Source organism: Sus scrofa, chromosome 17 (genome assembly GCF_054392235.1).
Source record: "Sus scrofa isolate SSC_HxYL_T2T_F1_AM1 chromosome 17, Sscrofa_HxYL_maternal_Yorkshire_Landrace_v2.0, whole genome shotgun sequence".
NCBI lineage: Eukaryota > Metazoa > Chordata > Mammalia > Artiodactyla > Suidae > Sus > Sus scrofa.
The window spans coordinates 66,848,663-66,876,615 of NC_139399.1; the positions used below are offsets into that span (position 1 = coordinate 66,848,663).

At 59.6% G+C, this 27,953-nt stretch overlaps 2 protein-coding genes across 16 annotated transcripts; one reads left to right on the forward strand and one right to left on the reverse strand.

Moving 5' to 3' along the window:
* Positions 1–7,527: 7,527 nt before the first annotated feature.
* Positions 7,528–19,970, forward strand: NELFCD (negative elongation factor complex member C/D). 15 transcript variants are annotated; one of them, NM_001113698.1, is given in 15 exon segments: positions 7,545–7,666; positions 11,626–11,744; positions 12,199–12,308; positions 13,129–13,238; positions 13,999–14,106; positions 14,588–14,740; positions 15,173–15,303; positions 15,856–16,021; positions 16,220–16,354; positions 16,772–16,911; positions 17,547–17,661; positions 18,132–18,227; positions 18,310–18,450; positions 19,258–19,387; positions 19,491–19,970. In NM_001113698.1, coding segments are annotated over 15 exon segments (1,776 nt in total). In that variant the 5' UTR covers positions 7,545–7,579; the 3' UTR covers positions 19,526–19,970.
* CTSZ (cathepsin Z) lies at positions 19,968–27,847 on the reverse strand. The gene is given in 6 exon segments (NM_001123104.1): positions 19,968–20,454; positions 21,444–21,606; positions 22,173–22,323; positions 23,769–23,948; positions 26,996–27,159; positions 27,575–27,847. Coding segments are annotated over 6 exon segments (915 nt in total). The 5' UTR covers positions 27,721–27,847; the 3' UTR covers positions 19,968–20,343.
* Positions 27,848–27,953: the final 106 nt, after the last annotated feature.

Here is a 27,953-nt window from a genome sequence, read left to right on the forward strand (position 1 = left end):
AATTCCCTCGTGGCTCTGGTTCAAGGGCTTTCATGAGGCTGCAGACAAGATGTCAAGGGGGGTTCACAGGCAGTGGGAGATCCACTTCCAAGTTCACTTTCTTGGCTGGCGTAGGAGGCTCAGCTTCTCACCACACCGTCCTCTCCCTGGGGCTGTCCTGCCGGCGCCTCGGCGTCTGTCTTCCTCCAAAGCCTGGGATCCAGGTGACAGTGGCCAAGAGGGAAGCCACGGTGTCTTCTTATGACCTATGTGGAGACATCTCACCCCGCCCTGCTTATCCCATTCAGTAGAACGGAATAGCTCCGTGCAGCCCACTCTCCAGAAGAGGCTCGATCGAGCTCCCTCTCAAAGAGAGGCGCGTTCCAAAGCTTTGTGATGACAAGCGCGTCACTTTGGAGAGGCAGAGAGGAAATGAGGGGCTGGAAACTGTACCCCCTCTAGATCATTACAGGCACTTAAAGTTTGTTCATGAGACTCTCCTGCTCAAACACCTGCATCCGTTTTCCATTGCCTTCACCCTATGGCAAGAGGGTCAAACTCACCCTATGGCAAGAGGGTCAACCTCTTCAGCGTGTCACTCAAGGCATTCTGTGATGTCACCTGCTCTCCAGCTTTCTCTCCCGCCGCCCTTGGCTCTCCCACCACCAACCAAACGGAGCCATTTCTCATTCCTCACGGCTGTCTTGGTCCTTCTCCTTCCAATGTCCTTTCCTCTAATTTCGACAGGCTCCCATCCTGCCTACCCGCCTCAGGATCCCTCGAAAGCCCTTTCTCCCCAAGGAACCATGCCTACCCGCTCGGTCAGAATTGAACTCTTCCTTTTCTGAGTTTCAAGAAGACTTGATCAGCACTTCTGTCACAGGAAATGCCATTTTCACTCTCGTGTTGACACGACCTCTATGCACATGCCATCTCGCTCCTCGTGGGTTTTCGGTTTCTCTACGGCCTGGGTCACGGTCAGCTTTCTTCCTCCTCGGCATGTAACCTTGCATCTAGAAGTTCAGTAAGTATTTGCTCATTTTCCTTGCATTGTGGGACACAAATTACGACGACAACGAAAAATGGGAGGAGTTCTGTAATCTTTGGATTTTTTCTTCATGATAAAGTGATTTGAAAATTAAAAAAGAAAAGCGTAGAGGATGGTTGGACGATAGGCTGGAATAGAGCAAGGACAGAGGGGGACAGGTTACTTGAGGGTTTTGCAGCATCCAGGTGAGAGCCAGTGGAATCGAGGGCCAGGATGGTGCAGTGGAGACGGGGAGAAGAGGAGAGACTTACTGTATTTTTTTTTTCTTTGTCATTTCTAGGGCCACTCCCGCAGCATATGGAGGGGTCGAATGGGAGCTACAGCTGCCAGCCTACACCACAGCCACAGCCACACAGGATCCAAGCCATGTCTGTGACCTACGCCACAGCTCCCGGCAACACCGCACCCTTAACCCATTGAGCAAGGCCAGGGATCGAACCTGCAACCTCATGGTTCCTGGTCAGATTCGTTTCCGCTGAGCCACGACAGGAACCCCTGCTGTATGTTTTTAAAGTGGGACAGAGCTGGGATTTGCCTTTGGATTGCACGCGGGAGAAGGGACCAGAAGTTAAGGATGACTTGCAGGGGTTTGGTATGAGTAACTGCAGCTGGCGGCTCCTAGAGGGTAAGAAGGCAGGAACACCTGTTGGGATGCTTACAGAGATGTTCACATGCCCAAGGGGAAGCCTAATGTGAGGTCAAGGAGCAGGTAGTTTACAGATACCCAAGTCTGGTGACCAGAGAAGACACGAGGGCTGGAGGGATCCATGGGAGAGTTCTCATCAGCCCGGAGATGGCCCGAAGGTGGAGGAGAGGAGTTGCCTGGTGGCTCAGCAGATTAAGGATCGGGCTGCGGCACAGGTTCCATCCCTGGGCTGGGAGCTTTCTCGTCCTGCAGGTGTGGCCAACAATAGACAGAGAGAGGGAAAGAGAGAAAGAAAGGGGAGGAAAGATGAGGATGGAAGAGACCCCCTGGGGAAAGGCTGGAGAAGGGGAGAGTCCCCGCCGGAGTCCCGAGGCTCTGCAGTGTCTGGAGGATGAGGGACGACAGGAGGAAACGTCCGAGATGAATCAGCCGAAGAGGCAGGAGCAAACGCGGGAAGCGCGGTGGGGCTGCCAAGGCAGAGGAGGGACAGCCCTTCAAGAAGGCAGAGTCGCCCGGGCCAATAAAACTGCCAGGAGGTCAAACCGCATGAAGACACAAAAGTGTTCTCTGGATGTGAAAGAAAGGTTGGTGCGGTTCAGGGGCCCGAAGGAGACAGACGAGAGAGAGAAGTGGGTCGAAGGAGGAATGGATGAAGAATTTCAATATCGGGGGGCTTATTACACACTCACCAGCTAAGAGCCTTGACATGCCATCTGTCCAAACTCCGCCATCTACTCACTCCGTCCCCAGACGTGCCTCAGTCTCCGATACCATCGGTTTCCCCTGGGCGTTCCATCCACAGCACCCCAACATCCAGCCTCGACTTTGCCACCTCCAGATCCTGTCTCTGTGGCAACCAGAACGCCCTGGGAAGACCCTACTTCTGGCCATGTCACTCCTGTGTTTAGAGGCGTTCCACGGCTACCCATTACCCTGGGGGAGAAGCGCAAACCGCGTCACGTCTCCAGGCCAGCTGGCTCCCATCTACCCGTCTCTCTCTCTCTCTCTCTCTTTTCTTCTCTGCTCTCCAGTCATTTTCTTGCACTGTTGTCTCTTATTTTCTCTACTGTGCCCTATTCTCTTTGTCCTCTGGGTTCAAGTCTGAAGACTCAGATTAAACATCACTTTCCTAGAAAGGCTTCCCTTGACCCCTCTTTGACGTCAAGCCTCCTCCTCTGCACTTTCCCATCATAATAGACTGGCGTTTCTTTTTCCTGCCATTAGCACTGGATAGACTATGTCCAGGGTTGCTGCTCTGCCACAGCACATGACACCGAGTAGGCACGCAGGGTCTTTTTTCTTCTTCTTTTTTTGCTTTTTAGGGCAGCACCTGCAGCATATGGAGGTTCCCAGGCTAGGCGTCCCCTTGGTGCTACAGCTGCTGGCCTCCACCACAGCCACAGCCATGCAGGATCCAAGCCGTGTCTGCGACCTCCACCACAGCTGACAGCAACACCAGGTCCTTAACCCCCTGATCGAGGCCAGGGATCAAACCCGCATCCTCATGGATACTAGTCGGGTTCTTTACTGCTGAACCACAATGGGAACTCTGAGTATATAGTTCTTAAATGGATGAAATGAAACCAACTTCTCTTTTCCAAGGAAAAGCTGCCCCAGACTTTTATGGAAATAGGAAGCTATCTTAAACGATTTTAGAGCACTTACTTTAAGTAATACAAGCTAACCTGGACATCTGCCATGAGGCTTTTCAAAAACAACAGGTCCACAAAATCTCTGGAGGAAAGACCTACAGACCCAATTCAAAATCACAGATACCTACAGACAGAACGTAGTGCTTCGTTAGGGGTTGTTTATTCATCCATTTAATAATAAGTAACCTTTTGGTTGAGAGAGAGGTCGGTTAAATAATCCCTGATTTCCGTAAAAGCAATTAGTTATACATATATTAATTTTCCGGCTTTCGATTCAGGCACTATTCAAAAAAAAAAAAAAAAAAAACCCGAGAAAAGAAGTAGAGGGATATTCACCGCCACCCATTCTCTGCCACATTTTCAAAACGCAAATGAAAATGAACCCTGGCACAAGGCAGCAGCAGGGGCGCTCATTAACTTAATACACTTTAATCTTGTGAACAGAAGCAGGAGCCTAGTCGCTGAATCTGGGCGGACTCCCACCTGCATGCAGGGCATCGCCGCTGCCCCCCGGGTGTTCTGACGTCACCTCCGATCAGCATGGGCCCAGCCAAACTCCTGAGCCAACTCATTAGGGTCCCTTGCAGAAACGGGCCCCCCTCCTGTGCTTCCTGTCTCTCTGGAGACCCATCCCTGACACACGGGCTGCAAGGCTCAGCAACATCTTCTCAGGCCGGCTCCTTGCCCCCCACCCCCCACCCCAAGCTGCTGCATCCTCAAGACTTAACCTTCATCTCGAAGCAGCTCCCGGCCCCTTCTCTACCCCTGTGAGGCCTCCCTGAGGCTTCCTAGCTTTTGCCTTCCCACCTCCAGCATCCCGCGCCTGTAAGGCCTCCCGCCTGTAAGGCTGTGGGGAACCGCTTCCAAAACCCAGGTATGATCGGTAGCACCCTTAAAGCGAACCAAAACTCCCCCAAGCGTTTCATCCTCATCAGAAGAGCTAGTATTTACCGAGCACCCGCTGTGTGCACGCTCCACTCAGTGCACTTGCATGCATCAGCGCATTTAATTCCATCAAACAGTCCTCAGCAAAAATCCTTACTCCCCACCAAGCCCTCGCCCCGCAAGCCTGGCCCACTTCATCCAGGCCTCTCCCTGGCCCGCGAGGTGCCAGTCTCAGCTGCCTTTGGGGTCCCAGGACACACGGCCAGCCTTTGTCCTGGCGGCTCTGCTCTGAAGAGTTCTCTCCGTGGTCCAGATGCTTCAATCCTTTCGCCCTCTGACCCTCAGCTCAAATATAGGTTTCTTAGAGAGGCCTTCTCCCGAGTGCCTGTCGGTGGCTCAGCTGAAACGAATCTGACTAGCATCCATGAGGACAAGGTTTGAACCATGGGCTCACTCCGTGGGTTAAGGATCTGTCGTTGCCGTGAGCTGGGTGTAGGTTGCAGACATGGCTCAGATCCCACGTTGCTGTGGCCGTGGTGTAGGCCAGCGGCTACAGCCCCCATTAGACCCCTAGCTTCCGACTAGAACCTCCATATGCTGCAGGCTCGGCCCTAAAATGACCAAAAAAAAAAGGAAAAAGAAAAGAGAGAAGCTGTCTCTGATGGCCCAAAGTCGGTCTCTCCTATTGTCACCGAACACCAGCACTTGTCACCCTCTGTCACTATTTTATTTGTCTGTTCCCCCAGGAGAATACGGGCTCCCACAGGGTGAGGGCCGTGTCCACTGGGTTCACCCAGGGGCTCCACGTGCAGCCTAGCGTTGGCACTCAGGGGTCATGCCATCAGCCGTGGTGGAGGAGGAAAGAAAGGAGGCGTGGGAGCTCAGTGCTGGTGGGCTCTGTAAGTGGTTGCTGTGACCGATATTCCAGAGCTCTCGTTTCTTCCACTTTCAGACCTGCGTCTTACTCTTCAAAGCAGCTGGACCTGGTGGTGGTAACAGCCCCTCTCAGACCTTCCCACAATGATCCTCAGGTTTTCAGGTTTGAATTCAGGTGTACTTGCTTTACAGTGTTGGTTTCAGGGATGCAGCAAAGCGCCTCAGTTACGTATAGTGCATATATCACATGTATGTATATAGATATACCTTCTTTTTGAGATTCTTTTCCATTATAGGTTCTTACAAGATACTGAATACAGTTCCCTGTGCTATAAGTAGGTCCTTGTTGTTTATGTATTTCGGCTATAGTAGGTGTGTATCTGTTCATCCAAACTCCTAATTTACCCCTCCCCCACTTCCCCTTTGGTAACTGTAAGTTTGTTTCTTTTTCTTTTTTCTTTTCTTTTCTTTTTTTTTTCGCCTTTTCTAGGGCCGCTTCTTGCGGCATATGGAGGTTCCCAGGCTAGGGGTCGAATCGGAGCTGTAGCCACCAGCCTATGGCAGACCTACAGCAGCGTGGGATCCAAACCGCGTCTGCGACCCACACCATAGCTCATGGCAACGCCAGATTCCCTAACCCACTGAGCAAGGGCAGGGACAGAACCTGCAACCTCATGGTTCCTAGTCGGATTTGCTAACCACTGCGCCACGACGGGAACTCCTATACGTTTGTTTTCCGTGTCTGTGAGTCTGTTTCTGTTTCATAAGTAAGTTCACTTGGATCGTTTTTTAGATTCCACATATAAGTAATATCATATGATATTTGTCTTTCTGTCTGGTTTAGTTCACTTACGGAGATAATCTCTAGGTCCATACATGTTGCTGCAAATGGAAGTATTTCATTCTTTTTTATGGCTGAGTACTTTTCTGTTGTACATGTGTACCGTATCTGGTGATGGACATTTAGGTCGTGTCCATGACTTGGCTGTTGTAAACAGCGCTGCTTTGAACACTGAGGTGCATGTGTCTTTCAAATTAGAGTTCGTATTTTCTGGATATGTGCCCAGCACTGGGATCGCTGGATCGTATGGTAGTTCTATTTTTAGTTTTTAAGGACCCTCCGTACTGCTTTCCACAGCGGCCGCACCGGTTTATGTTCAGACCAACAGCATAGGGAGATTTCCTTTCCTCCACACCTTCTCCAGCATTTATTATTTGTACTTTTTTTTTTTTTTTTTTTTTTTGGTCTTTTTGCTATTTCTTCGCTCCCGCGGCATATGGAGGTTCCCAGGCTAGGGGTTGAATCGGAGCTGTAGCCACCGGCCTACACCAGCCTACGCCAGAGCCACAGCAGCACAGGATCCGAGCCAAGTCTGCAACCTACACCACAGCTCACGGCAACGCCGGATCGTTAACCCACTGAGCAAGGGCAGGGACTGATCCCACAACCTCATGGTTCCTAGTCGGATTCGTTAACCACTGCGCCACGACGGGAACTCCTATTTGTACATTTTTTGAGGAGAGCCATTCTGACCAGTGTGAAGTGACACCTCATTGTCGCTTTGACTTGCATTTCTCTAATAATGAGCAATGTTGAGCATCTTTTCATGTGCCTGTTGGCCATCTATTTGCCTTCTTTGGAGAAATGTCTGTCTAGGCCTTCTGCCCATTTTTTGATTGGGTTGTTTGGTTTTTTTGATAGTGAGCTATATGAGTATTTGTATATTTCATTTTATTTTGTCTTTTGTCTTTTTTTTTTTTTTTAGGGCCACACCCGTAGCATATAGAACTCCGTATTTATATATTTTGGAAATTAATAGGCTATCATTTTTTGACTGCCTGTAAAAGCATCATATCAGTTACCCTTAGCAACTACTTCCATGGTAAGGCCCCCTTTTCCAGGGCCACACTATGACATTTGCCTTTGAGGGCCCTTCTTCTGTAAAGAAATATTAAAAATTTTTATTTTACACTGTGCTAGTTCTTTATACAAATTATACTTGTACAAATATAATCCAGCCTGGATTCATTATTATCTTATTTATTTTCTCATTTTAGAAGAACTGAAATATTTTCATGGCTCTAAACCCTGTGCCTGATACGGAGGCCAAGTCTGGGGCCCAGGTGTCAGAAGAGGAAACGGATGGTCAGAGAACGAGCTCTCAGTGGAGAAGGGACGGGGCTGGGACCCGAGCCCGGGCCAAGTGTGAAAGTAGTTCGAGACGTCTTCCCGTCTGCCCGGAGCCCAGAGCCCGCGGCTCCAGCCAGGTTGTGCTCCCGGATCAATTCCGGCCGCCCTCTGCGCCCCGCCCCTCCGTCCAGGCCCCGCCCCTCCGTCCAGGCCCCGCCCCTTAGCCCTGGCCCGGCTCTTCCCGCCCGGGCCGAGGCGCGCGTCCGCGGTGGGGGAGGGGGCGGGGCCGCGGGGCCGCGCGTGCGCTCTCCTGCCCGCCGTGCGCATGCGTGCGCCGGGCTCGGGCGCGCTCGCGGGAGAGGATGGCGGGGGCCGCGCCGGGCGCCATCATGGACGAAGATTACTTCGGGAGCGCGGCCGAGTGGGGCGACGAGGCGGACGGCGGCCAGGTGAGGGCGGGGGAGGGGGGCACCGGGCGCCCCCGACGGGGACTCTTGGTTTCCGTCGCCGGCGGGCCGGCTGCGCCCCCGCCGCGTGGCCCGAGCACAGCCCGCCCCGCCCCCTCCCGCCGCGCGCCCCCGTCGCCCGGGCCCGCCCCTCGCGCCGCCTCCGCCGGGGCCGAGCGCGCGGGGCGAGGGGCGCCGGCGAGGGGGCCCCCGCAGTGAGCGGTCCGGCCCCAGGGGCGCCGGCCCCGATCGTGACCCGAGCTGACCCGCCGGCCGCCCTGGGGCGGCCTCGAGCCAGGTCCCGGGAGCGCCGGGCGCCCAGGCGCGTCGGACACCACCTCGAAGGTGGAGCGCTGGGCTCAGCCCCGCAGTTAAAAAAGTAGTTACAAATCCCACAGAATCCAGGTCCGCGTGGCGAGGGGGACGTGGAACTTTTCCTCCCTGTAGAACCTGCTCTTGGGTGCTTTGGCTGAGTTAGTCAATCCTTGGGCCAAGGGACTTTGGAAGCGGACGGGCCCGAACCTTCCCTCCTGGAGGGAGCTGGCGCGGGCGCCGAGGACCCCAACCCGAGTCCCATTAAGACCCGCCCGAATCCAGCTTCTCAGGCCCGTCCCCCGGGTGACCGCGACTCCGTTGCCCTTTGCGGGAGCCTCGGACCCTGCCTTCTAACAGGTCGAGGTTGGGTGTGTTTGGGACACGTCGGAGTGATAGCTTGGAGGGGAGGCGTGGACAGGGCGTGCCCGGTGGAGGGGCGGGTGGCGCACGGGGGCGATGAAGCCGGGGGACCAGGAGGCAAAGATAGGCGCTGTGTTCCTGGAGCTGAAAGGAGGCCTGTGTGGTTGGTGGCCTGGTGGAAGCAGTGGCCTGAGGTCTGGGAGGGAGCGCCGTCTGAAGGGCCTTTGAGAGCTGCTGAAAAGTAAGACTTGTTCAAGAGTTTGGGGTGGAGAGTGACAAAGATCCGAGTGTTGGATCGTTCAGTGGTGTTGGAGCTTCGGGCGGGGGATGGAGTCGGGTTTAGCTAGTCGGAAGCCCGTGCTCGCTAGCTGCTTTCATACTCCTTGTTCCACGTTCCAGAGGCAGTTGAGTGTTGGTCTACTCATTTTGGAAAAGAAGAAATTGAGACAGGAGGCCCCAGTGACCTGCCTAAGGTCGTGAACCTAATACATGAGGTGGGAGTGGGACCCAACTCAGTGCTTAGTCTCCATTGCCACTTGGTCCAACTGCTGGACCACCGAGCGATCCCGAAAAAACAGGGTGTCGGGGAGTAATTCCACCCCGCCACTAAACTAACTTCAGACGAATTACCTAAGACTAATGTTGTCTTGTTCAGAATGTCCTAGTACTTTCATCCCAGTGAACCCTCCGGTCATAGAGTTTCAACTGGGGCATTTCTGAGGGCCGTCGAGTCCAGTCTTTCATTTTCTCTCTTTTCCTTTTTTGGCTGTGCCCGTGGCATGTGGACGTTCCCGGGCCAGGGCTCAAACCCGTGCCGTAGCAGGGACAACTCCAGGTCCCAAACCACTGGGCTACCAGGGGACGCCTCTGGCGCTCTCATTTTATAAACGGAGCATATCCCGCTTGTGTGCCTTGGTTTATGAAGTTAGGGATGGCAGAGCCCAGCCTAGATGCTGCAGGCGGGAGGCTTGAGGGGCTCGCCTTTGGAGGGCTTGAATCGCCCTAATAAGCTCTCACTGAAGAGAGGGGTGGCCCAGGGGCTTGTTTCATGTTCACCCTGACTGACTTCGTGGAGGAGGGAGAGAATCTGGAGACGTGCCAGGAGGGGTGACGTGAGCTGGGTTTTGAAAGACCGTGGCAGGTCAGTCCGTGTGACCCACATGCCCTTCACTTGACCCCGGTGGGCGGGTTCAGGGAGGCAGGCAGACAGGTGAGCTACTGCGACCTTACGTGCAGGTGGTAGAGGGTGAGAGGTACCGAAACGCAGATGGCTCCGGGGGCACCGGGGAGCGCCAGGAGCGAGGCCGGCCGGGCAGCCGGGAGGCGGAGGTCAGGCTAGAGCTCGGCTGTCTTTGCTGAGGGAGGTGGGAAACTCAAGGCAGGAAAGACAGGTGTGTGGCTCCTGAAGGCCATCGTGGCATCCGAGTGAGGCGACTGAAAGGAAGGGACAGGCCTGAGCCACGGAGGGGCTAAGTGTGCGCAGGACGAGGGAGCAGAGAGAAGGTGGGAGGAAGGGCCAGGCTGGGCAGAGAATTGGCAGGTCTTTGGACAGGACGTGGGGTGGGTCACGGGGCAGACTTTGAAGCCACTCCCGGGTTTGTGGCTTTGGGGTGACGGGTGGATGATGGGATCCTTTGCTAAAACAAGGCGGTAGGAAGGTCTGTTTAGAGGAGCAGAGGAGGTCCGTTAGGACCTGATGCGTTTGCAGCACCAGGGGGGCATCCAGACGGAGGTGAGGACAGACACGTGGAGCTCGAGAGAGACCTGGGCCGGGCTCTAGACGGATGAGCGCCGGCTCCGCGGTGCAGTGGACAGCGCCTTGGACTTCTTGTAGGTTTGTGGGCGGGGAGGCGGAAGAGAAGAGCCCAGGATGGAGCCCAGAGGCCCCAGACACAAGGACGAGCAGGGGAGGCCAGACCCCTCACTCACAGCCTTGCTCAGGGCTCCCCGCTCAAGGCCTAGAGCAGGGGCCGTGTCTCCAGACTGAAGGCGCCTCGCTCCTTCTCTTCCCAAAGCACTGCTTTCCGGATGCAAGTCCAGACCAGTGCGGGCAGACTTGGCTGTGAATATGGGGGGCTGTCACAGCGCCCCTCCCCTGCGTTCCAGGGGGACGCGGCCACAGACAGTGTAGAAAAGGGGGGGGGGTGGCTGTGTTCCAAGAAAACATTGTTTGCAACACTGCAGGGAGGGTTGAATCTGGCCCCCAGCCATGGTTGGCTCTCAGCCCCTCCGTTAGGGTCGGTGGCACTGAGCTTGGCTCTCCCACTAGTTGGTAAACGCCTTCGACCAGGACGGCCGCGTCCGGTCTTCTGTTCTCTCGGGTTTCCTGGTGACAGGTCCTCGGTACGGAGGACGTGTCAGACAGCATCCGCTTGTTGGTATGAGGGTGTCGAAGTTGGCCAGACCCCGGGGCCACGCAGCCCGTCGTCAGCACCCGTCATCCTGCTTCGCCCGTGGAGTCGGCACTTGCCTGAGTGGCTCCCGTGCAGACCCGGGACTAGAGTCCAGCCAGGCCTGCCGAAGTGAGGCAGCCAGTGAGCCTTACTGTCAGCACATCGACGGCCTAGGCCGTCAAGAATCACTCCGCAGTCCCCGCTGGAAAGCGCGGCACGGCCCTCGTGACAGTAGTAAGAGTAGCTGATGTCTCTGAACTCCTGCCAGATGTCCGGTACCACGCTTGGCTCTTCCGCAAATGAGCTCATGGAACCCTCCCAGCAATGGTGGGAGTGGGTACCGTTGTTATCTTTGTTTAGTAGGCGAGAAATGGGTCCCCAGCTGCGGTACCGGGTGTGGGGGCAGTATCCTGTGTGAGCGCCGGGCACATGGTCGCCAGCGGGCAGGCCTGGCACAGGCCCACCTACTGGGACCCTGGGTTCTGTCTCCTTGGCTCCTTACCCATCTGGTGAACTTCATGAGATCGTCATGAAAATCAAATGAAACGCTGATGTGGACAGCGTTTTATGGGCCTTTGGTGAAATTACGGAACATTTGTATTAACAAAAAAAAAAAACATGGATTTTTTTCTTTTGCCTTTTCTAGGGCCGCACCCGTGGCACATGGAGGTTCCCAGGCTAGGGGTCCAATCGGAGCTACAGCCGCCGGCCTGCACCACAGCCACAGCCACGCGGGATCCGAGCCACGTCTGCGACCTACAGCACAGCTCACAGCAACGCCAGATCCTTAACCCACGGAGCAAGGCCAGGGATCGAGCCCGCAACCTCATGGTCCCGGGGCGGATTCGTTTCTGCCGCGCCACGCGGGCACTCCAGCATGGCTGTTCTTACCAGCAGCAGGAGGATGATTACGGAGAGGGCGAGGATGACGCGGAGGTCCAGCAAGAATGCCTGCATAAGTTTTCCACCCGGGATTACATCATGGAGCCCTCCATCTTCAACACCCTGAAGAGGTAAGCGAGGGGGAGCTTCGGGTTGGGAGGAGGCCGGGGGGAAGGTCTGTCACAGGCTCAGGAGGCGACACGTAGAAGTGAGAATAGATGGCTCCTCAGGTCCTGCCCACTTTAGAAGTCTTAACAACCTGGAGTGCCCGTCGTGGCGCGGTGGTTAACGAGTCCGACTAGGAGCCATGGGGTTGCGGTTCCACCCCTGGCCTCGCTCAGAGGGTTGAGGGTCCGGCGTCGCCGTGAGCTGTGGTGTAGGTCGCAGACGTGGCTCGGATCCCATGTGGCTGTGGCTCTGGCGGAGGCCGGCGGCTACAGCTCTGATTGGACCCCTAGCCTGGGAACCTCCATATGCCTCGGGAGCGGCCCTAGAAAAGCCACACAAAAAAAAAAGGTCTTAGTGACCCATCTTCCTCTTTCGTCCTCACGCTGAGCGCCGTCGCTTGTTTGCCGCCCTTCCCAGGTATTTTCAGGCAGGAGGGTCTCCGGAGAATGTTATCCAGCTCTTATCAGAAAACTACACGGCCGTGGCCCAGACCGTCAACCTCCTGGCTGAGTGGCTCATTCAGACAGGTGCTCTGGGGGTGGCCTGGGTCCTGGCTGGTTCCCCACCCCTCCTCTGTCACGGATGTTGGATCATTACAATGCTGACACGTGGGAAAGGCCGCCTTTGTTTTCCTGGTTTTTAAGACTTCTATAAGTGAGAACTGAACCCCTTACCCGTTTTCATCTGCTTGATTCTCACCTTTGATTCAGTAATTGAGGTTTGCAGATAGCCTGCAAATGCGATTCTCATTGAGCTGTTTCCCTAGCAGGTTGTGGAATTACGGGATTATACAGGGCATGTTCACTGTGCCGTTTTTAAGAGGTCTGTTACAGCGGGCAGTGAATGGTGGGTAATTTAGGACCGGGTGTGACTGTGGCTTTTAGCTAATGTGGTCAAAGTGGAGCCTTACTGTAAATCCACTGAACTGGGTGCAGTGACGTCATGGAGTAGGTACTGCCCGGAACTCGTCGAATCGGCGCCGTCACGTTGGTTACACGGGAGCCAGTCCCTTGGCCGGCACCTGCTCGCCTCTGCTGTGGGGGCGGGCGTGTTTTCCACCCTCCTCCCTGCCGTGGCAGTTTGTCCTTGTTCTTAGCGGGCTTCGAAGATGTCGTTGGCCGCCCCACGCAAGCAGACATCCTGTGTGATCTGCCCCGAGCTCCTTTTTGGGTCTTGTGATCGGCTGGGATGAATGTTGATAAGAGGCCTCAAATCCTCAGCAGTGAGCGGCAGCGGTGTGATAATTGGATTCGCGTGGGGACTTTGGGCCTGTCTTCTTTTTCTGAAGTAACACAGTGACCTGAGAAACTGCCGCTTTCCATCGAGTTGCTTTCATTTTTTTCTCAGGTGTCGAACCAGTGCAGGTTCAGGAAACTGTGGAAAATCACTTGAAGAGTTTGTTGATCAAACATTTCGACCCTCGGAAAGCGGATTCCATCTTCACTGAGGAAGGCGAGGTGAGGGCCCCGGTCCTAGAGCCGTGAACAGTGGAGGGGGCGCGGGAGCTGGGGGTGGAAGCCAGGCTGTGGGACCGAGCTCGCGTGGGGTCCGACGTGGCGGCGGGCGCTCTGCTCGGGGGTGAGGTCCTGCGGCCCAGGAGGCCCCAGAGGAGGCGCAGCCGGTCACTCCGAGAAGCAGAGAGCAGCCCGGGCCTGGACCTGCCTGTGAGGGAAGGTGGTCGTGCTGGAGGGGGCCGGGCCGAACCCTGAAGGCAGGAGGGAGGGAAGGAGGGAAGGCTGGGGACAGAGAGCCTTAGACGCTAGTGCAGTTTCCAGAAAGTTCCAGAAACCTCCGTGGGTGGGGTCTTAGATCCCAGTTGCCTGTCCCGGAGCCCCGTCTCCCAGGAGTGGCCTGCCTGCTGTGGGAGCAGCCTTGGGAGGTGGGTTCGGCACCAGGTCTGCCACTGTCATCACTGCGCCACGTGGTGATGGATACACCCCCTGCGTTACTTACGTTGCCAAGGGCACGCGCTGCTGGACAGGAGGCAGTTGTGTGCGTGATGCTGCGCCAGGCGTGGGCGCCAGGCGTGGGCTTGTCAGGGGCTGGAGCCTCCGAAGGCTGCGAGTGGGCTTCCGTCTCTGGCCCTGCCACCGGGCTCTGCGCAGCCCTCCAGCCCTGGGTCCCAAAGCTCCGAGCTCGGGCCCCCCCAGCCGGGAGCCCGAGACTGTTGGCACAGCGCCACCTGCACCTAGGCTGAAGCGCGGCCTCCCCTGGCAGACCCCCGCTTGGCTGGAACAGATGATCGCACACACCACGTGGAGGGACCTGTTCTACAAACTGGCTGAAGCCCACCCGGACTGTTTGATGCTTAACTTCACTGTCAAGGTAGGAGGGGTCCTAGGGTCGGAGAAAGACGACAGCGTTTGTGACTGAGGCCTGGCTTGGGCTGGCGAGCTGGCGGCCCGCCCTTCGGGAAGCTCCCTTGCCGTTTTGGTGAAGGATTTCATCACTCGGCTTCAGTAACTCATACGCGGAGAAGGAGAGGCATGGCCCTTGTGTCTTTGACGCGGGCTGCGCTTCAGCGTCTGGCAGGGACATGTCCAGGGCCCGTGGTGTGGGGACAGACAGGAGCCTTTAAGCAGGCCTGGTCTCACACGGGAGCCAAGGCGGGGCTTGGCTGGGCCGCAGACCTGCTTAGTGGTCAGGTGGGCATCCGAGTGACGGTTTGACACCTGCCACCAGTGCATCTGGCCCCCTCTGACCCTGGACTCCGCCGCCTGCCCCCCTTCCTGTGGGTGGCTCCCCACGGCTTCGTGACGGGTCCCCACGGCTTCGTGACTGTGTCTGGCTTATTTTTGTGTCGTAGCTTATTTCCGACGCGGGATACCAAGGGGAGATAACCAGCGTGTCCACAGCCTGCCAGCAGCTGGAAGTGTTTTCTAGGGTGCTTCGCACCTCTCTGGCTACAATTCTGGATGGAGGAGAGGAAAACCTTGAGAAACATCTCCCGGAGTTCGCTGTGAGTTCTTTATGCGGCTCAGATTAGGAGGAGGCTGCTCTGGAGTTCCCGATGTGTGGCTCAGTGGCAGCGAAATGACTAGTGTCCATGAGGACACCGGTTCGATCCCTGGCCTCGCTCCGTGGGTTAAGGATCCAGCATTGCTGTGAGCTGTGGTGCAGGTCGTGGACACGGCCTGGATCCCGTGTTGCTGTGGCTGTGGTGTAGGCCAGCAGCTGCAGCTCCCGTGTGACCCCCAGCCTGGGAACCTCCACCTGCCACAGGTGTGGCCGTAAAAGACGGAAAACCCCAGGAGGGGGCTGTTTGGAGAACGTCGGGTAGAAGGCCCCTCCCGAGACAGAAGTCCGCGCAGGCCCCTTGCAGTCTCTTGCGTCTGCACTTGGCGTCACCGGGATCCTGAAGCCCCAGACGCCCTCCCCTGCGCTTTTGCAGAAGATGGTGTGCCACGGCGAGCACACGTACCTGTTCGCCCAGGCCATGATGTCCGTGCTGGCCCAGGAGGAGCAGGGGGGCTCGGCCGTGCGCAGGGTCGCGCAGGAGGTGCAGCGCTTCGCCCAGGAGAAGTGAGCCCCGCTTCCGCTCGGCACCCCCACCCGCGTTGCCCCGAGTCCACACCCAGACTCCCGGTGCTCCTGTTCCGACACCTGGGCGCCCTTCCTTTTACCTGGCGGGGCTGGAGGAGCGGGTCCTTTCTGAGTCCCGAGAGCTTGCTTCCGGAAGTTTTGCTTGAGTGAATATTTTGTCAGGTGTTTACTGTTTACGAACCCGAGTTCCCAGTACATTGGGGTTCGCCGGTGACAGACGACGGTGGTCCTGAGGTCGCCGTTCGGTGGTCCCGGGTGTGGTTGTCCGTATCCCGCAGAACAGACGCAGCCCCGGCTGCTTCGTGTTCTGCTGACGGGGTCCTGAGGTGCTGGGAACGTGCCTGCCCCCCTCTAGGTCTGCGAGCCGCGTGTGCAGGGTGGTTGTCACGGCGCAGGCAGTAGTGAGCGTCCCGGGCGAGACAGACCCACGCGAGAGCCCAGGGGCCCCGGCCACGCAGAGCCGCAGGCGGGGGAGCGAGGTGGGCACAGGTCCCGCCTGGGGCGTGACGGCCGTGTGCTCTTCTCTCCCAGAGGCCACGACGCCAGTCAGATCACGCTGGCCCTGGGCACAGCGGCCTCCTACCCCAGGGCTTGCCAGGCCCTGGGGGCCATGCTGTCCAAAGGGGCCCTGAACCCGGCCGACATCACCGTCCTGTTCAAGATGTTCACGAGCATGGACCCGCCGCCCGTGGAGCTCGTGAGTCGCTTTTCGCGTGACGGCAGCACGGGCCACTGCCCCTGCCGGTCGGTCGGCCTGCGGCTCGGAGGGCTGCCTTCCTCCCGGGCGCCTTCCTGGTCCGTGAGCGCCGCTTCCTGCTGAGACGGGCCGGCCCTGCCTCGGCCCGCGCTCGGCCCCGCGTGGAAGGGGGCCCACGCGCGGCGTGTTGCTTTGCAGATCCGCGTGCCGGCCTTCCTGGACCTGTTCATGCAGTCCCTCTTCAAGCCGGGGGCCCGCATCAACCAGGACCACAAGCACAAGTACATCCACATCCTGGCGTACGCGGCGAGCGTGGTGGAGACCTGGAAGAAGGTGCGGCCCGCGCGCAGCGCCCGGGCCTGCGGGGACGGAGACCCTCCTTGAGATCGTTTGGGAACTGGGCCGCAGGCAGTGAGGGGCCCAGTAGCCGAAAGGCCTTCTCGAGTCTGTGCATCACATAGTCCAGGTGCTGACAAGAAAGTACCGACCGTCAGCGCCACGCCAATCGAGGTTCAAAAAATTTAGAGGAACGTGTGCACAGCACGCGTGATGCTGATTCAGCCTGTGCTTTGAGGCGTGCCCGGGGAATGCAGCCGACGTCCCTGAGCCGCACGCACCCGTCCTGCTGGCCCCAGCGCCTGGCTGCTGTGTGTCTGGGCAGGGGGTCCTCGGGCGGGGGGCAGTGATGGGCAGAGGGGGGCGAAGCCGGGCCCTGCCCCGTGGGATTCTCTGCCTTTCGCGTGTTTTCAGAACAAGCGCGTGAGCATCAATAAAGACGAGCTGAAGTCCACATCGAAAGCCGTTGAAACTGTTCACAACTTGTGTTGTAACGAGAACAAGGGGGCGTCGGAGCTCGTGGCGGAGCTGAGCACCCTCTACCAGTGCATCAGGTGGGCAGCAACCTCACTCTTTTCTGGGGAGGGGCGGTTAGGTCTTCACAGTAAAAGCTCAGAAAATCGCACGGTTCACAGATACTTGTTCATTGCACCTCTTCCTCCTTTTTTCTTTGTGTTTTAACTACGTAGAACTTTTAACTGTTGTATTCGCAGCATGAGTCATTTCAGGTGTTTACTTGCCGGAAGTCTGTTCACAGATTAGACTTAAAGGAAAGTAAGACCAATCAAGTAAGACAAAAATTGATTGGAGGGGAAGGATCTATTTATAGTAAAAGTTAGGCCAACAGTGTTATTGTCTGGTCACGTCAGTTATTTCAACCTCCGTCCCCTGGAAGCTTTTCCGGGGGACGTGCGTCTGTCCTCCGTTGCTTGTACTTGGGAGAAAGAAAGGGTTTGCCAAGTGAGTGTCAGCTTCAGCCCAGTCCACCAAGCTCCCGGGGTGTTGCGTTAATGCTCTTTTCCTCTTAAGCCAGCAAAGTGGTCTAATCTGGGGCCGCGCGCCCACACCTGAGAAGGGGCTCTTCCCATCAGGCCGTTTGCACTGTCGAACCTTCCCAGGCGTGTAGGTGTGGAATCAACTCTATTAAAAACGTCACTTCAAGGAAGCCTTCTGCCCGATTGGCCTGCAGGTTTCCCGTGGTGGCGATGGGTGTGCTGAAGTGGGTGGACTGGACGGTGTCGGAACCGAGGTATTTCCAGCTGCAGACTGACCACACCCCGGTCCACCTGGCCTTGCTGGATGAGGTAGGGTCCTCCCCCCAAGCTCCGTCTCTGCCGCCTGCCGCTGAGACCCACACCTCCCCGTTCCGTGCCTTCAGGAGACATTTTTTTTAAAGCTAGTTATTTCTTTTCAAAGTGAGGGGTTTCCTCCTTTTTTTTTTTTGGCCACAGGCCTGCTGAAGTTTCTGGGCCAGGGATCAAACCTGAGCCATAGCAATGACAGTGCCAGATCCTTAACTGCGAGGCCACCAGGCAACTCCGAGAATTAGCTTTTAAGGAGCTCGTTTCATTGGCTCCATAGATTTCCATTTTTGTCAAGTGTCCCCAACAGGACGAAGATAGGACAGAACGCAGCAGCCCTGGGCCAGGGTGGGGGCCACCATCCTCGGCCATGGGCCGTCCTTGGCGGCTGTGGCTGGGACAGCAGTTCTCTGGCTGCTGCTGAGCCAGACCCAGCCTCGTGCTCAGGGCGGCTCCCCCCGACCTGTTTGTAGATCAGCACCTGCCACCAGCTCCTGCACCCCCAGGTCCTGCAGCTGCTCGTCAAGCTCTTTGAGACGGAGCACTCCCAGCTGGACGTGATGGAGCAGGTGAGCAGCCGCTGGGCTTGGTGGCCTGGCTCAGGGAGGCCACCCCTTCCTGACAGACCCGTCCCCGTGCCCCCTCGTGTAGCTTGAGCTGAAGAAGACGCTGCTGGACAGGATGGTGCACCTGCTGAGTCGGGGTCACGTGCTGCCCGTGGTCAGTTACATCCGCAAGTGTCTGGAGAAGCTGGACACCGACATTTCTCTCATTCGCCACTTCGTGACCGAGGTCAGCATGCGCCACTCGCTGCCTCCCCAGGCAGCGCCCTTCCCGGCTCAGTTCAGTCATCTTGCACCTGCCAGAACTGCTTCCTGACAGTCCTGGTGATGGCAGCCACCCAGACACCAGGCACCTCCCCCCTGGGGACCCCTGGGGGTCTTGTGGTTGGTTTTGGTTTTGGTTTTTTTGCTTTTTCTAGGGCCACACTCAGGGCATGTGGAGGTCCCCAGGCTAGGGGCCAAATTGGAGCTGCAGCTGCCAGCCTGTGCCACAGCCACGTGGGATCCGAGCCGTGTCTGCAACCTATACCACAGCTCACGGCAATGCGGGATCCCGGACCCACTGAGCGAGGCCTGGGATCGCACCTGCATCCTCATGGATCCTAGTCGGATTTATTTCCGCTGCGCTGCAATGGAGACTCCTCCCCGCCACCCCAGTGTGTTAACGTAGATTAGAATTGTCGACGGGAAGCGAGTGGGGGGGAGGGTCCCCGCCACTGTTGCCTTTTTCTTTTTTTTGGTCTTTTGTCTTTTTAGGGCCACACCCGCACCATATGGCGGTTCCCAGGCTGGGGGTCCAGTTGGAGCTACAGCTGCCGGCCTACACCACAGCCACAGCCACGTCGGATCCGAGCCTCGCCTGTGACCTGCACCACAGCTCACGGCAACGCCGGATCCTTAATCCTCTGTGCGAGGCCAGGGATGGAACCCGCTTCCTCATGGTTCCTGGTCGGATTCCGCTGTGCCATGACGGGAGCGCCCGCTGTTGCCCTTTGGCCGGTGGGTGAGAGCCGTTCCCCGCTGGGCTCTTCCCCAGGTGCTGGACGTGATCGCGCCTCCCTACACCTCTGACTTCGTGCAGCTCTTCCTCCCCATCTTGGAAAACGACAGCATCGCAGGCACCATTAAAACCGAGGGCGAGCACGACCCCGTGACGGAGTTCATAGGTGGGTTTTGCCCGGGGGCCTCTGCTGCCGTTTCCCGTTTCCCCCGGCATTGCTTCCCGCCCGTTTTCTAACGTGGCGCCCGTCTTCCTTGTGTTGGTTGAAGCTCATTGCAAGTCTAACTTCATCCTGGTGAACTGATCCAGCCAGAACATTCCCGGAGACCCCCGGTGGAAAAACCCTTCCCAGAAGCTGTGGGTGCAGAGGCCCAGTCAGCGTCTTGAAAGTGGGCCCTGGTGGGAGGAGGTGGACGACGTTTAAAAAGGAGAGTGGGAGCCGCGTCGGTGAAAGGCTGCCCCCGGAACGGTCCCCTCTCCCTAGGAATCCAGGGCCGCCCCAAACTCTGCTCAGTGTTCATCCCCCCCCCCCACCTCCCCTAACGGGCCTGGGTCCGTCTTAACCTCCTGGGCAGCGGTCAGCTGCCAGCCCTGGGGTGGACGCCTAAATGAACTGTGTTCAAAGCTGATGTGAGTTTTCTGACCGGACGCTCTAAGTTTCTGAGAACACATGGCAGTCTTCCTGCCTTGGAAGGCGCAGGTCCGGGGTGGGTGGTTCTCGCAAATAAAGCACTCAGGCTGGGGTCTGCTGTGGAGTCGTGCGTTTTATTCATCACTCGTGTGAGGTGACATTGCCATCTCCCCCCACCCACCCCCACCTCACGGCGACAGGAACTGGTGATGGGTCTCAACTCTCTTAAATACATTCCAGACGCAGGAGCACGGCGGGCACGTGGGCCGCTCTGCTCGGGGTGGCAGGGTGTCCTGTGCAGGTGCCCATCGTCCCCCTTCAGCCCGTGCCGCTCCCTGCCAGCTGCCCTCCTGGGTGCTCGCAGCTGCTACAGCTGGCACATCCTTGCCCATCAGCCCCAGTTCCCTCTCACCGGGGCAGCACCAAGCCCGTGCCCACGACTTTGGGGTCCCCTCGGGCCTGGGCTCATGAGACTTCCGGAGACGTCGGCCTCAAACGATGGGGTCCCCGAAGGTGCAGTTCTCCTCGATGGCAAGGTTGTAGTGGGCGCCCCTGCCGTCTTTGTAGGTGCTGGTCACAATCCTCATCCAGCCTCGCTCACCCTGGGGGGGCGGGGGGGGGGCGGTGCGTTAGCCCCGGGCCCGCCGCGGGATTCCAGCCCGGGGAAGGGCGGGGGCACGGGTGTAGTGCGTGTTAGCCTGGTCCTGCCCCCAGGGTTCCAGCTGCGTCCAAACCCTGCCCTCAGCTGCCGCTTCTCTTCCTGGGCCCCTCTGTGGCAATGTCTCCTGGGAACTATTTAACTTGACTCGTGTGTTACACAGGGATCCGTGGCCCCGAAGGCCAAAAGCTGATTAAGTAATTAAAATGTGGACTCTTTAGACCAGGTGGCTTAACTACCTATCACTCCCTGTTTGCAGTTGCTTAATAAAAACTGCTGGCGATTTTGGCATAAATCTCTGTCCCAGTACATAACCATGAATGTGGCTAATAGGTCTTTGAGGTGGAAATTCGGGCAGTTCATTTAATCCCTCTGGGTTTTTGACCCAACTCAAAAAGTAGTTTTGAAAACACTCCACAGTATGACTTAGGAGAACCAGAAATATGACAAGAAAACGAATGAGATGACAGTAAAGGCATAAGCTGGCTGAAGGAGCCAGGATCGGGCCTGCTTCTCAGCCGGCCCCACCCAGCCCCGAGGCGTTTGGCAAAGCCTGCAGCCATCTCTGCTTGTCACACCTAGGGGGTGAGGAGGAGCATTCGGCACCGAATGGGGCCAAGGATGCTCTAAGTACGGTCCAGTTGGAGTTCCCTGGTGGGCTAGTGGTTAAAGGACCCCATGTTGTCACTGCTGTGGTGTCAAAGGTTCGATCCCTGGCCCAGCAACTTCCACATGCCATGGGCACGGCCAAAATAAATACACACTCAGAGGCACAGGACAGGGACAGCCCTCGTGCAGCCCAGAAGGACCCCCTCGGCGGCACAGCGCTTGCTCCCGGCCTGGAGCAGGAAGCCCCTCTGCGCCGGGCCGAGTTGTCCGCCACCAAACCACAGACCCATCGAGGTGGGAGGAGCCGCGGTGGGAACGCCTTACCCAGGGCTCGCCCCACGAATTCCGGACAATCCAGTACTCCGTCCCGCCGCTGACGCCCCACCCGGCCACCGACACGATGTGGTTGATGTAGGCCTGGTCCTTGTACTCGGCGTAGATGCCGCCGGTGTAGTTCGACATCTTCTCTGTGGCCATGATGCCGCAGCTGCGCCCCGGGAGGCGGTGAGCCCGCGGGCGGAGATCCACCACCGCCGAGGGCTCGGGGCAGCGCCGCTGCTACGACGCCCACCTGGGCGTCCAGCCCCAACCCGTTACCCGGCGCCCTCCCCTGAAGCCGCGGCCACCCCAGCAGGGCGGCACCCGCCCTCCCGCCGCGGGACCGTCCCGCCAGGGGCCCCCGGGTTGTTCAACTTTCATTCTTTTGTCTTTTTAGGGCCACGCCTGCAGCATATGGAAGGTTCCAGGCCAGGGGTCCCATTGGAGCTGCAGCTGCCGGCCTACACCACAGCCACAGCCACAGCCACGCGGGATCCAAGCCGCTTCTGTGACCTACACCACAGCTCACGGCAACGCCAGATCCTTAACCCGCCACCTCGTGGATACCAGTCGGGTTCAGGGCTGCTGAGCCACGACGGGAACGCTGGGGGCTTTGCTTCTGAGAAAACCCTCGGGAGCTGTGTCTCCAGCCTCGTGAGCCAAGTGGGCCAGAAGGAAAGGGGCCAGAAGGAGGCCGGCGGGCCCGGTGCCCGCAGCCGTGTGCCAGCGCCTCACCTGATGGGCCCGTTGGCGTAGATTTCAGCCATCATCTTCTCCCGCCCGGAGACGGAGCCGTAGTCGCCAACCTTCCAGAGGGTGTAGTTCTGGATGACGTGGCATTCTTTGAACTCAGTGCACGTTCCACACTGGTTAAACTTGTCACACACTGGGGGACAGGGCGGAACGTCAGCGTGAGGCTGGTCCCTCATTCACCTGCCGGCAGGCCCACACTGCACCCAGACCAGCTTGAACCCAGACCAGCTTGCTCGACTCTCAGCTGCAGGGGCGAGAGGCGAGCCCTTCCCCAGCCGCCTCCGAAAGACCCACGTTAACTAGCCCGTAGCCGCCGCCACTCAGGAGCTTGGCTTTTCCTTTCCAGCCCAGGGCAAAGCCCTTCCACAATGCTCTACAGCTGAAAATAGCGTCATTAAATTAGCTTTTCATGAGATTATATGCTTGGCTGGTGAATAGGTCGCACGAAACATTTGGGGGGAGAAAACAAGCATTTTCTTACTTGGGGTTGAGGAGGTATCAAGATTTAGGCTTCAAAACAAACAGAAAAAGCATCTGGAAGACTCCAAACCATCACCTGTGTCCTTCCTGGACCCCGGACAGTGTCACTTCTTTCTGGGTCGATCCGGCCTCGGACCTGTGGCCCCAGTTTTTACTTTGTCCCTGTGACCGATTTCTGTCCGTTTCCTGTCAGTCCACACCCTCCCTGGGGACATTAAACTCGAGGATGAAACTGTTGCTTTAACTCATCCCTGGGCACATCAAATGCCCAGTGCAGCCTGAAGACAGGTGGATCTGTGGCCGCCTTTGCTCCTACAGAGGCTCCGCAGGGCAAACAAGCAGGTGCCAATGTGTTCCACCCGGCCTGGGTGCTCGGCGGGCTGGAGGGGCCTGGCCGGGGCCCCCAGGACAGGCTCTGGGCAGAGCGGCCTCAAGGACTTCTGACCTTGGGCCCTGGGCGGGGGCAGGGATGCCTCGCCGCTCCTTTCATCATGGGCGCCTCCCGTGGGTTCTCTACCACTCAACCAGTCTGGGGGGGGGTTCCTGCCAGCAGAAAAGCCCCCAGGGCCTCCCCACTCCCGTCTCAGATAGCTGACAGGGACAGGCCACTCAAACTGCCCATTGAGGGTTTGGGGTTTGAGCCTTTTCTTGCCTTTGATTTCCAAGGGGAGCGGCCTGAAAGGAGTGTGCCAACCCCAGTGATCCCTGGCCAGCTTGAATCCGCTATCCACGCAGCGCCGTCTGCCCCAAACCCGCCTGGATGCTGCGGCCCAGCCACGCCCAAGAAGCAGGCCGAGGCCATGTTCCCGCCCAGCCTGCCCGTTTCCTGCCTGCACCCCCCGCCCGCCTGCTCCTGGAAAACTCACCCTGGACAAGCATTCGCCTTACAAAGGCCCGTGAAGCCACCCAAACATCAGCACCTCAGATCCCAAAAAGCAGGTGTGGGCCTGGCCACGGAGCACACAGGCCAGACCCCCTCCCCAACAGGACCCAGCCCCCAGGTTTAAGGGGCAGGGGGCTCCGGCCTCTGTCCCGCTCCCCCCCCCACCCCCCGCCCTGGCCACAGGCCCTGAGAAGGTGGGGAGGGCCGGGGCCTACCTTGGTCCTTGGCCTGGTAGTTGTTGCAGGTCTCATCCGGGATGCCGTGCCGGTGGGCGTAGGCCCACACGGGCAGGTCGTCGCCCCCCTCGCAGGAGCCGGCGTTGCCGCAGTCGATGACATGCTGCACAGACAGCAGCGTGGAGGGCCAGGCCCCCTTCCTCTTGATGTTGATTCTGTCTGCAAGGGCAGCACCCAAGCCTGTTGGCACTGCCCGCCCAGCCACCCCAGGTGCCACGCGTCCCCTGGGGGCTCTGCTCTCCAGAGAGGCCTCCTGGGCCTTCCCAGCACTGATGCCCGTGTCACCTGCTCCAAGTGCCCCCCGGGCAGGGCGAGGTGGGTACTGTGCCCACTGTGGTGGAGCCAGGACACGGGCACCGCGGACCACAGACCAGGGCCAGACGCGTCCCACTCTCACTCCCCCGGTGCCTGGGCCACAGCCCCCGCGGGGCGGCCAGGGGCACCCAGCCTGTCTCCCTGTCACGCGCGAGAATCCTACCGGCCCTCAGCCCCTCCTCCCCGGGCCGCTCACGTCACCTTCCAGTCCCCCAGGGCCACCAAGGCCATTTCACAGCCACGCTGCTCCCACCTCCAAGTCGGAACTCACTGGATCTTCCCCTGACGACAGCCCGCGGCCACACCACAGGGCCCCTCCCACCCCTGAGGCCACCTGCCCCTGCCTGCTGGAACCCGCAGCAGGTCATCAGCCCTCCCTCCGGCGGCCCCCCCTCCACGGCATCCCCCTGCGGCCGCCCCTTGCCCAGCCCTGTCCTCAGGCCTCCCCAGGGCCCTTCCCAGAAGCCCCCGCTGGCCGCCTCCCCCCCCCGCCCCTCAGCCCCTCCCCAGCCCGCTGCCCCTCCAGCTGCCACTACTTGACACACGAACTCTGGCCCTCAGCTTCTCATCAGCGCTCCACCTGCCAGGGTGTTGCGCCCTCCGCTCTCGGCCGTAGACCGAGTGCCTGAACGAATGGCCTGGCGCGGAGTAGGCGCAGGAAATAACAGCTGCCTCAGGGAACTCCCTGAAGTTTACCCATCTGAAGCCTCACCCTGGCTGCCAACCCCCGGGCAGTGCCCCTGGAGTGGAGGTCCCAGGTCCTCACGCCACGCTGGGCAGGGTCTGGAGGTGCGGTGAGCACCCGCTTCAGCCTCTCAGCTGTTTCCACACCGATCCTCAGCTGAGCTAGCCCCAAGGGTCGAACCCACTTCTCAGCGCAGCCCAGACGCACCCGGCCCCCGCCCCCCACCTGCTTCTCCCCTCATCACAGCTGCCTGTTCACCCACTGTGTGCCAGGCTCTGTCCAGCGAGCAAAACAGAGCTCCCACCCACGTGAGGCAGGATGGGTGATGGGGTGGCACCCACGGGGGGGCGGCAGGGACCTGGCCTGAGAGCATACCCTGTTCTCCAGCTCTTGGAGTTCAAACTGGGTGCCACCGCGGAACGGGGAGCCAGCTTACACAGGCTCCGAAATCTTAGAGGGTTTCAGGCAGACCAGGACAGGGACACGGCCTGGGTCTGAGCTGGTGGCACCGTCGGAGGCCTGGGGCAGGGCGGCAAGGGACCTGCAGGTGGACTGGGCGGGCAGCTTGGGCAGGGCCAGGCCCCCGCGGCAGACAAGCTTGAAGCGTGACTCGAAGGTGGAGCCCAGATCCGTGGCCGGATGGTATGAGGGTATAAACAGGGCCCACGGCCTCTGGGCTTTCACCTGAGGGAGAAGGAGGCCAGGAGAGAACCGGTTTGGGGGCCAGGCAGGTGGTGGAAAGGAGAAGCTTGTGAGATGGGAGGGGTTGGGGGTCCGAGCAAGAGGGAGGGTGGCAGGTGGGCATGACCGTCGAGTCCAGGTGGAGGGTCCCAGGGACCCAGCGTGCAGGGCTTAAGTTGGGAGGACGAGGAGCCAGAGAGAGTGAAGGGAATGAAGGGAGGGCCAGGGAGGCCGGAGGAGATCGGGGCGTTGTGGGGGGGCGATCTAGGCAAGAGGCTCGAGGGGCGACCGGTGGGCCTGCCCATGGCGGAGCTGGAAGCGAGGCTGGATGGTCCCGAGAGGCAGGGGAGGAAGTGGGACGCAGACACCTGCGGGGACCCGGAGCCAGCGGGCTGGAGGCCCCTTGGCCATTTGCTCAGCGAGGGCCACAAGGCCACGCTCCGGGAGGGCGGCCTCATCAAGGGGCTCAGGCGCTGGGCGCCCAGGGCAGAGAGACTGCATGCTGTGGGCAGCTGCGCTGGCGGCCGGGCACCACGGAAGTCCCCTCTGGGGGCTTCCATCGTCTCAGTGAAAGAGGAAGCTGCTCGCTGCTGGGGAGACGTCAGCAGTTTGAGGAGAAAGGGGGAGATGCCGCGGTTGCCCAGGAGACTGTGCTCCCGGCTCGGGGGGCGGGGACAGACAGGTGGTGGCCCCCAGCCCCGCTCCGCCCACGCTCCATTGCAGATGCGAACCGTGGCATGTGACCCCCTCTCCAAGGTCCCTCAGGCTCCCACCAGACCCCTCCCCTGGCAGTTCGGCCCCTGGGGACCTTTTCAGCTTCCCCCCACCACGCCCTTGGGGCCGCCACAAGGTCCTCTCAGTTCCTCAATCCAGCCAGCGGGTCACTGCTGCCGGACCTTTGTCCTGCGCCTCCGCCTCAAGGCCGGCCCCCGCCCGGCCTGCCTGCCAGGCCCCAAAGTCGCCCGAGGCTCCAACGGTGAAGCCTCTGGCTCCACGTTCTCGGGGGGGGCCCTGCCCACGTCCTTCCCAGTCAGCACCCGCCCCAGGTAGGCCTCGCAGCCCTCTCACGTGGTGTCGCCTCAACTCCCCTCCTTCCCGCCCTCACTGCGGCCAGCCGGCTAAGGTCCAGATGATAAGCGGGCCGGCCTTGCTCACTATTCCAGGCCCAGGACAGGCCTTGGTCTCAGATATGAGGCACTGCAGCTCCACGTGCACGTGCCCAAACACCAGTGGGGGGCCCGAGGAGTTTGTTTGTGGTTTGATCCCCAGTGGCTGGGGTCACACGCCTCGGAGAGAGAAGGCACCGGGAGCCAGGTGTCACTGGGCTTCAGTCCTGTGACTGCCAGGCGCCCACAAGCCCCGGGTGTGTGTCCCTCGGCCTGAAAGGCTCAGAGCTCCCGAGGCCGAGTCCTGGCACAGAATCACAGGCCCCCGACCCTACGCTGCAGCCACCCGTTCCGACAAGAAGGCAGCTGGACAGGCCTTCCAGGCCCACAGCCAAGAGGGGCTGTGGTCCCCTACCTACCAGCCATGGCGCTGGTGCTGCCATGGGCCCAGCAGGAGCCGCAGTACTGGGGGATGTGCTGGTTCCTGGTGACACTGGCATAGTTGACCCCATTCACGTTGCGCCAGTCCCAGCTCTTGGGCAGATCCGATGGGGACAGGTACTCATGAGGCCGGGGGTACGTCCTGGGAACAGATCACCACGGGCAGAATCAGCACGGGGGCTCCTGGCGCAGGGGTGGGGGGCACGGGCAGCCCTCTCCCCTCCCCCAAGTGAGAGGGCGGGCAGACCCCCACCCTCCCAGAATATCCAGGAGGCAGCGCATTCCCTCCCCGCGCCCCGCAACCAGGCAGGAGCCGGGCCGCTCCCCCAGCAAGGCCCCAGATGCCCCAAATGCCGGGCAGGTGCGGCTGGCCTGCCTCCTGCGCTGACGGGGCTTTTGGCCCAGGCCGCAAATGGGAGAGAAACTGCCCCCGCAGCAAAGGGCTGCATTGACCCGCAGAGGTCAAGGGGGGCAGGGCGCCCCAAAGAGGCGGCAGGGTCCCTAGAGGCGGGAGAGCGCGCGAGGCCCCGGCAGTCGGGCGGCCCCCCGTCCCCGACCTGTGCCCCAACTGGGTCCGCTGGTCCCCGCGCAGGGGCCGGTAGCAGCTGCAGCCCGGGCGGAAGTGGAGGCCGGCCCGCGCCGCGCCCGCCAGCAGCACGAGCAGCAGCAGCAGCAGCGGCGGCGGCGGCCCGGACGACGCCATGGCTCCCGCGCCCGTGCGGCCCGACCCCGCCTGGTCCCGACCCCGCCTGGTCCGGACCCGGCTCCGCGCCCCGCCCGGCCCTTAAGGTGGCTGCGCCCGGGCGGGCCCTCCCCCGGGGCGGGGCGCGCTCCTGCCCCCGGTGACCCGGCCCCGCCCCGGCCGCCCGCAGGGCCCGCAGCCCGGACTCGGGTCACGCGCCCCGGGCCTCGCCGCACCCCAGACCGGACCCCACC

Coding starts and splice junctions, on each gene's coding strand:
- NELFCD (XM_085002538.1), top strand. CDS start 11,395: ATGGAGGTTCCCAGGCTAGGGGTCCAATCGGAGCTACAGCCGCCGGCC. Junction 15,304..15,855: donor CAGCGCTTCGCCCAGGAGAA/GTGAGCCCCGCT, acceptor CTTCTCTCCCAG/AGGCCACGACGCCAGTCAGA. Junction 16,912..17,546: donor ACCCTCTACCAGTGCATCAG/GTGGGCAGCAAC, acceptor ATTGGCCTGCAG/GTTTCCCGTGGTGGCGATGG.